General features: G+C 56.2%; 3 protein-coding genes across 3 annotated transcripts in view; 2 read left to right on the top strand and 1 right to left on the bottom strand.

Moving 5' to 3' along the window:
* Nucleotides 1–2,330, top strand: part of Nelfe (negative elongation factor complex member E) — a 5,926-nt gene extending 3,596 nt beyond the window's left edge. Inside the window, exons 7-11 of the mRNA XM_005370796.2 lie at nucleotides 98–435; nucleotides 521–665; nucleotides 756–810; nucleotides 976–1,078; nucleotides 2,030–2,330. Of these exons, the coding sequence (XP_005370853.1) occupies nucleotides 98–435; nucleotides 521–665; nucleotides 756–810; nucleotides 976–1,078; nucleotides 2,030–2,100 (712 nt within the window). The 3' untranslated portion in view covers nucleotides 2,101–2,330. The remainder of the gene's footprint in view (nucleotides 1–97; nucleotides 436–520; nucleotides 666–755; nucleotides 811–975; nucleotides 1,079–2,029) is intronic.
* LOC101994656 (RT1 class I histocompatibility antigen, AA alpha chain-like) overlaps nucleotides 1–7,776 on the top strand; it is a 629,094-nt gene that overhangs the window by 241,262 nt on the left and 380,056 nt on the right. The gene's annotated exons all lie outside the window — the stretch shown is intronic.
* Cfb (complement factor B) overlaps nucleotides 2,344–7,776 on the bottom strand; it is a 6,148-nt gene continuing 715 nt past the window's right edge. Inside the window, exons 3-18 of the mRNA XM_005370798.2 lie at nucleotides 7,124–7,309; nucleotides 6,861–7,034; nucleotides 6,551–6,652; nucleotides 6,314–6,450; nucleotides 6,029–6,167; nucleotides 5,539–5,670; nucleotides 5,345–5,446; nucleotides 5,137–5,274; nucleotides 4,667–4,764; nucleotides 4,198–4,315; nucleotides 3,886–4,039; nucleotides 3,703–3,779; nucleotides 3,169–3,269; nucleotides 2,956–3,088; nucleotides 2,832–2,881; nucleotides 2,344–2,550 (exon numbers count right to left, since the gene is read on the bottom strand). Of these exons, the coding sequence (XP_005370855.1) occupies nucleotides 2,395–2,550; nucleotides 2,832–2,881; nucleotides 2,956–3,088; nucleotides 3,169–3,269; nucleotides 3,703–3,779; nucleotides 3,886–4,039; nucleotides 4,198–4,315; nucleotides 4,667–4,764; nucleotides 5,137–5,274; nucleotides 5,345–5,446; nucleotides 5,539–5,670; nucleotides 6,029–6,167; nucleotides 6,314–6,450; nucleotides 6,551–6,652; nucleotides 6,861–7,034; nucleotides 7,124–7,309 (1,997 nt within the window). The 3' untranslated portion in view covers nucleotides 2,344–2,394. The remainder of the gene's footprint in view (nucleotides 2,551–2,831; nucleotides 2,882–2,955; nucleotides 3,089–3,168; nucleotides 3,270–3,702; nucleotides 3,780–3,885; nucleotides 4,040–4,197; nucleotides 4,316–4,666; nucleotides 4,765–5,136; nucleotides 5,275–5,344; nucleotides 5,447–5,538; nucleotides 5,671–6,028; nucleotides 6,168–6,313; nucleotides 6,451–6,550; nucleotides 6,653–6,860; nucleotides 7,035–7,123; nucleotides 7,310–7,776) is intronic.

The raw sequence follows: 7,776 nt of genomic DNA, 5'->3' as shown, positions 1-7,776 counted from the left end.
CTGGAAGGTTCAGGGCTGGAGTGAAATGAGCCGGCTGTAGACAGAGGTCCGTGAGAAGATGGAGCTCCTTTGGTCCTCACTGTCTGCCTCTCCCCAGCTTTGTGTCTTCTAGTGATCGGCTGCGGGAGCTGGGACCAGATGGAGAAGAAGCAGAGGGCCCCGGGGCTGCTGATGGCCCACCTCGAGGCTTTGACTGGAGCTATGAAGAACACGGTGGTGCCCGCTCCTCAGCCTCCCCTCCCCGAAGCCGCAGCCGGGACCGAAGTCATGAGAGGAGCCGAGATAGGGACCGGGACAAAGATCGGGACAAAGATCGGGATCGAGACAAAGACCGCGACAGAGACCGCGACAGAGACCGAGACAAAGATAAAGACCGGGATCGAGACCGAGACCGAGAGCGAGACAGGGAGCGGGAGCGGGAGGGCCCTTTCCGCAGTGAGTGCTCGTGGCCAGGGTGAGGGGGTCCTGATAACTGGAGGGTGATGGGGACTCAGTAGTGACCATGATTCCCGACGCACAGGGTCAGACTCGTTCCCCGAGAGGAGGGCCCCTCGGAAGGGGAACACTCTGTATGTGTATGGAGAGGACATGACGCCCACCCTCCTCCGAGGGGCCTTCTCTCCCTTTGGAAACATCATCGACCTCTCCATGGACCCACCTAGAAAGTAAGGATGAGCATCCCTGGGGGGGGGGAGGATGCTGCGTGGGGACACTGGGTCCATGGACCTCCACTGACCCCACTTTTCTCACCCCAGCTGTGCCTTCGTCACCTATGAGAAGATGGAGTCTGCGGACCAGGCCGTGGCTGAGGTGGGGACTTGTCAGACCCCTCCCCTATCCCTCCTGCCCCCCTCAGGCTCTTCCTCCTCTCCTGATTAAGAACCTTCATCCTCAGACCCTTGTCTGGTCCCCGGGGTGCCAGCACCTGGCTCCCTGGAACACCCATCTTCTGTCCCCTCCCCTATCGTCCCACAGCTCAACGGAACCCAGGTGGAATCCGTGCAGCTCAAAGTCAACATAGCCCGCAAACAGCCCATGCTGGACGCTGCTACTGGCAAGTCTGTCTGGGGCTCCCTCGGTAAGGACGGGGCTCTTCCCTCACCCCTCCCTATAGCACACCACTGTGGGTCCCTCCACAGAGAGCCCAAGATCAGGATTTGTGTGTAGGCAACTGATGGAGAGCTGCCAGGCTGTCTGTCAGAGGGGACGGGAGGGGAGGAACAGCAGTGACTGGCTCAGGGAGGAGAGCAGGGGTCAGGCTGTCCCTCCGAGCTGGAGCAGTGTGTGAACTTGACTGTGGAACTAGACCTCAAGCAGAAGGCCAGGCTCAGAAATGTGCATCTGAAACCATCAGAGATGGGAATTTTGGAGAAAAAGGTGACCCAGGACTGGTTTGGGGAATCAGATACATTAGGAAGCTGGGCTCTGTCTGTGCCAAGCACATCTCCAGCAATCCTGGCCCGCCAGGCTAAATAGGCAGCTGCAGCAAAGGAACCATTAAAAGGGTCCATGCTGAGAACAGCCCCAGAAGCCCTGGGCCATGGACCCGGGCTCTGAGAAGGAGGCAGGGTACAGGACCAGAGAGGAGGCTGCCTCTGGCCCCACAGATGTAGGGTGAAGTCCTTGGGTGGAGCCGGAGCGTGGAGAGAGAAGCTGAGCAGTTGGGCTCTGAGGCCTCCTACGAAGCCTGGCGTGGCCTGTGGGCTTCCTCAAAGTGGACTGCCCACTCTGCCTGAGCAGATTTTCAGAGTAAAAGCCCTGTAGACACCAGGAAGGAGCAGACCGGCCAGTACACCAGCAAGGCCGCAGAGACGCTCTCATCTTTAGTTTCCCTGGGCTTCATGATTTCATCATCTGCATGGCTCATCCTGATAAGGGTCTGGATTTTCTAAGCCAGCGGGAGACTCTGGCCACCAGAGGGCAGCATAGACACTGTAGGCCAAGGCTGGGCAGAGACAGGAGGACTGGAACCTCAGGGCTAGCCTGTGAGCTGCCTCAGACCTTAACTGTCACTTTCCCCCCTACCCAGCCGTCCAGAACAGCCCTAAGGGCTGCCACCGGGACAAGAGGACCCAGATTGTGTACAGTGACGATCTGTAGGAAACCTTTGTGGATGGCTTCTAGGACACGAAGCTGGATTCCTTGTGCCTCATATGCCCCCAAGCTGGTCTCAGTAAAATCCTGGGGCAGAAGCTCATTCACCTTCTTCAGCCTCTAGTTTTTCAGTACTTGGGATGGGGTTAAACCTTCAGAAGTGGCTGTCAGTGTTAATGTTACTTTGTAGCAAGATGACCAGTGCACATCCCCTGCTCCCTTACCCCCAAAAAGATGTGGAACACAGTCTTGATTGCAGCTGCTTTAATTTAGTCCTCCCCCTGCCCAGCAGGGAGCCCTTCATAGAAAACCCAAATCCTCATCTTTGAGTTTCTCCTTGAGCCAGGGCAGCACCTGGAAGAGATTGATGTGGAAGTCCCGGGCGTGAGCAGGTACCAGCTGTTGCCACCGCTGGCCTTTGCAGACATCCACTACTCCCCAGCTGATGACACCGACCTGTGTAGATGATGGGTGCACAGGTCACTTGACACTTCACAATCTCAGAAAGCATCCTAGCTGGCCTAAAGAAGGACACTAGGAGCCCAGCTTGTACTGCCTTCCTTGGTGCCCACAGACCAGACACTTGGCTTGTCCTGGCCACTTCAGAACACAGCGTCAGATGAGGTCAGAGCAAGCCCTGCTCTGCCACCATTACCAGCTGCGTGCATCAGCTTTCCTTTCCACGGTTCACGCTGCCCCTGGGCATCTCCCCTACAGACCAGAAAGCGGACACTCACTTGAATGAAGCGGCTCCTCTTGTGAACAATGAGAGGACCCCCAGAATCTCCTGTGGAAGAGAGGCGCTGTAGGGGAGACTGCCAGGCCTCAGGGGCTTGCAGCACAGCCAGAGAGCCACCTTACCTTTGCAAGTATTGGGGTCAGCATAGGGATCCACCCCTCCAGTGCAGAGGAACCTGGGGGTGACCACCTCAGACACATCCTTGACTGATCCATAGCCGGGGGCCTTCAGAGCATCTCTCTCACAGCTGTCTTTCTATAGGGAGAAGGCGTGATGGGCAGAGCTGGCTCGGGAAGGAGCAGGCCAAGGCGGCCTCCCCAGGGGCCCCTTCTCACCTTGTCCCCGTTTTTGATGTAGACCTCCTTCCGAAACAGTTTCCTCCCCTCTTCAGACACGAACAGAGCTTTGACGTCCTTCACAGGGAGCAGCTCCTCCTCTGGACAAGTGACAGAGTCATGCCCCGTCCCTCTCACTTCTCGTCCAGCAGATGTCCCTTGGGCCCCCTCTTAGGTGCTCTTAGGGCCCCCTTCAGCTGAGTATAGTGCTACTCGCAACTCCCTCTTTTGCGGGGGGGGGGGGGGGGGGTCCGGCAAATAATGTCACCTGGGACTTCTGTCTTTGTACTCCCACATATGTCTGGCCTGTATTACGATATTTTGACTTCCAGACAGGGTTTCTCTGTGGCTTTGGAGCCTATCTGGAACTAGCTCTTGTAGACCAGGCTGGCCTCGAACTCACAGAGCTCCGCCTGCCTCTCCCTCCCAAGTGCTGGGATTAAAGGTGTGCGCCACCACCATTCGGCTGTAACTCCCCCTTGTGACCCCTTTATCTTGGGTCTCATCCTTGTCCCCTCCCAGACCTCGCCTTACTGTGCTGCTTGCAAGTGGCTGTCTGAGGAAGCCGTAAGGCTCGGGTGGCTCCCTCTGTGCAGGGGAGACAGATGGGCCTATTCGGGAGACGGGGACAGTCAAGGGCAGCAGACAGCCCACCTACCCTGTTCCCTGTATCTCCAGTCCACCTTCCCTGGTTCCTCAGGGCCCGGGCCCACTCACCTGAGAGTCTGGCCGTACTTGAGCTTGGTCTTGAGCTTGACAAGGGCTACATCGTAGTCATAGAACTCAGGGATTCCTTTTGCCTTTTTCTCATTGATGTTGTAGTTGGGGTGAAATAGGACCTCTTCGATCTCCAGGTCCTGCCTCTTCCCTCCTGAGAGGAGGAAAATGGGTATTGTTTACGTAAGCAGCCTCCTGGCTCTTGCCCCATATTATTTGAGTTCTGCTTTCCCCGACCTTAGGGTGTAAGGGAAGGGCCGTACTGGGGAGAGGAGAGGATTGCCTGGAGATGAGAATCCACTGCATCCTTACCCACATTGACCTTGATGGAGTGCTTCTCGTCGTCTACCGTGAAGCAGTGTGCTGCCGTCAGCACAAAGTACTCAGACACCACAGCCCCCATGCAGTTCTCATGGCCTTTCAGTGGACGCTGGGGAAGAACAATGCCGTGACAGCCTTGGTGCCTCAGCACCCTGTCGCCCCGCTTCTCCCTCAGACAGGGTCCTGCTGCATAGCCCTGGCTGACCTCAAACTCAAGGTAGTTCTGCTTCCGCTTCCAGCTGCTGGGGATCCCCCGACCCCGCTCATGCTCCTCACCCAGCTTCCTGTCCATTTTCAGACAGTTTCATAAGTTCCTGGCATTGACCTTGAACTCACTGTAGCCCGAGCAGGCTGTGAATCTCTGCCCTGCCTCAGCTTCCTGAACAGCTGTGATTGCAGACCTGGCTAGTGTGGACATTGTGTCTCCCCTCCCACAAGTCCCCTCTGCTGGAATACTCACAGTGACTGAGATTTTTGCCTGCCACGGCTGCTTGTGGAAGTCCGTGCCGTCCTTGTGCTCCCACACCATGCCACAGAGACCCAGAGATTTGGTTTCATCTAGCAGAGAAAGAGTGCTGAAAGCTCAAGTCATGGCAGCCGTCTCTGTCAGGTCCCTGCCTGTAGAGAGCAACGGCCCACGAGGAGGAAGAGGGGAGGGGTTCCCTGTGTTAGACTAGGAAGCCCTGTGATGGAGTGAGAGAAGCTTAAGACCAGGCTATCAGAGGATTAGGCACTTTTAGCCCGGCCTTGGTGCTGACATCCTGTCCCCTGAGCCTGTCTTGACCTCTCAGTTTCCACACCTATGAAATGAACTCTCCGAGTTCTGTGATGGTGAGATCAGGAAATCAGAATAGACCCTAGGGTGGAGAGGGAAGTCAGCAGCCTTGGCCTGCAGACAACTTGCCCCTGTGTTCCCTTGCGTCTTCCTACCAATCATCTTGTAGAAAACGTCCTCCAGGTCCTCCATATCCTTGACTCTGAACACATGCTGCTCGTTGTTCTTCTTGGAAGCCAAGGCATTGATGTTCACGGGGTCCACCAGAGGCCCGACCCCAAACACATAAACATCTAAGGGAGAGAGAAAGGATGGGGGTCCAGCCCTCGGCTGAGAGTGCTGGGTCCCAGCTGGGTCACTCACCCAAATAATCTTCCCGGGGATTTTTGCGATCCCTGCCAATGTCCAGCAGGTTTCGGATCTCCTCGATGACGGTGACAGGGTCTCCGCCCATGTTGTACAAGCCTGTGGAAGACGCAGGTCCCATGAGAGTGGACGTGAGGACCAAACTCTGGCACAGGAGACGAGAGGATGGGAGGGCAGGAGAGAGGTCTCACCATCAGTCATAATGATGATGACATGGCGGGTTCGATTCCAGCCTTCCGGCGGGACATCCTCCGCCCAGCTCATCATACTGTAGACAGCCTGGAGAGCCTTCTTGGTGTTGGTCCCTGACTTCAGCTTGTGGTCTAGAGAGGAAAGGGATCATTCCCCTGTCTGATCTCCCAAGCAGCCCTTGAGTCCCGCCAGTCTGTGACAACTGAGATCCCACATACTTTAACTTTTGCTTTGCCAAGTAGATCATGTTGACCTTGAACTCACAAAGACCCACCTGCCTTTTGAATGTTGGGATTAAAGGCCTGCACCACCAAGCCCACCCAATCTTTAACTTCTGGTTCCTCACCCACTTGCCCTTGGCTCTCCAGGCCCTCCCAGCAATCTCCACTGCCCAAGAACACTTGGTAAACTTCTAAATGAAGAGCCCCAGACTCAGACCACAGCAACCCCACTATGCACCTCCCAGTTTCTCCTTCCCTAACCTCTGACCTTCATAATTGATTTGGTTGAGCTTCTCTGTGACCCAGTCAGCGTCGCTGCTCCTTTCGTCCGACACCCTGACCAAGACTTTGGGGACTGTGGCATAGGTCACTAGACCATACCTTGGCCTCACCCCATAACTGGCCACCTGCGGGTGAACAAGAGGTCACTGTGTTAACAGTGTCATGGAGGACTCTGCACTCCTGTGGACCTGAGACCCAGGGACCAGTCTTGAAAGGGCAGTGAGGTCCAGACAAGGCCCCCTCATTTCAAAGGGAGGGAAAACTGTTCTACCTTCTCAATCAAGTTCGTGAGACACCGCTTGGCCCCCGTGAAGTTGCTGGCCCCGATGCTGTCCGATCCATCCAGCACCAGGTAGATATTCATGGAGCCCGAGGGGTCCAGGATGATCTTCCTTTTCTGCTGTTCCCCTGGGCACCATCAGAGACTCAGCTTCCAGCATGCACAGTTCCTGGCAGGTTAGCCACCCTTCCCCAGGTTCCCGCCCAACCTCCCTCCTTGTCCTCAAACCTGGACTATGCCCGTCCTCAGCATCGACTCCTTCTATGGTCTCCGTCAAGGAGGCTAGGAAGGCTTCGGCCACCTCTTGAGGGGTGTCGTACATGAAAGAGTCTAGGAACGGTCAGAGAGTAGGTCAAGTGTCTGCAGTGTGGAGGAGACGCAGACAGGGCGCTGGATTTTAGGACGGAGGGCCTTAGAGTGTAGAAAACAAACCAAGGTTTGGAAAGCGAGGAGGAGCTAAGGTAAGGTGGTGAGAAAACAGTGTCCTAAAGTGGAGACACCAGGGAGGAGCTGACCCAGGGAGCAGGTCAAGATTCACCTTGGCAGGAAGGCTCTGTCCCACTCCATGAGCCACCTTCCTGACATTTTCGCTGCTGGGAGCCACGCAGGACAAGTCCCCGGCTGCAGTGATATGTAACAGTGTCTTCAAGGCGGTACTGGCTGCCCACCTTCCTTGTGCCAATGGGAATACCCGGGTTGGGACAGTATCCCGCTGCAGAGACATGAGGACAGTTGGAGTGCCCATACGTCCCAGGGTGAAACCTCGGGGAGAGGGTAAAGCCGGGGCGACCTGCTTCTCACCTCCATCATCACAGACTGCTGTTTGTCCATCCCACCGGCCGTTCACTTGGCAGGTGCGGTTAGCAGAGCCCCGGAGAGTGTAACCATCATAGCATTGAAAAGAAATCTGGTCACTCAGGTTGTAGTAGGGGGCCCGGGGCCAGTACTCCCCATTTTCAAAGTCCTGTGGCCGTGGGCAGCGTATTGCTTTAGGGAAGATAGGTAAACGTCACCGAGGGCCGTTTCTGGGTCCCTCATGTCCCTGAGAAACATACTGCCCAGTGCCCTCAACCTGATGTCCCTCCTCTTGTGTTTCGGGATTGTTTTGTTTTGAGACAAGGTCTCATGGAGCCCAGGCTGGCTTCAAACTCACTATGAAGCTGAACATGACTTTGAGCTTCTGACCCTCCTGCCCCTGCCTCCTGAGTGCTAGGCTTACAGGCCTGCACCATCACCGTTTCGTGTAGGGCTGCTTTGTCCGGGCTAGGCCAGCTCTCTACCGAGTGAGCTGCATTCCTAGAATCCCGGCTCCTTTTCTAAGTACTGTTTCCACTGCCAAGGCTGCCTGACACGAGGGCGCGTTTCCCACACGCACCCCCCGAGGTGTGCCCACTGCTCAGCCCGCAGCTCTGTCCCTGCCACCCACTGCTCAGCCCGCAGCTCTGTCCCTGCCA

Source organism: Microtus ochrogaster, unplaced genomic scaffold, assembly GCF_000317375.1.
Source record: "Microtus ochrogaster isolate Prairie Vole_2 unplaced genomic scaffold, MicOch1.0 UNK87, whole genome shotgun sequence".
NCBI classification, from domain to species: domain Eukaryota; kingdom Metazoa; phylum Chordata; class Mammalia; order Rodentia; family Cricetidae; genus Microtus; species Microtus ochrogaster.
The sequence above is the reverse complement of the archived record's forward strand: the minus strand, read 5'-3'. Positions and strand labels throughout refer to the sequence as shown.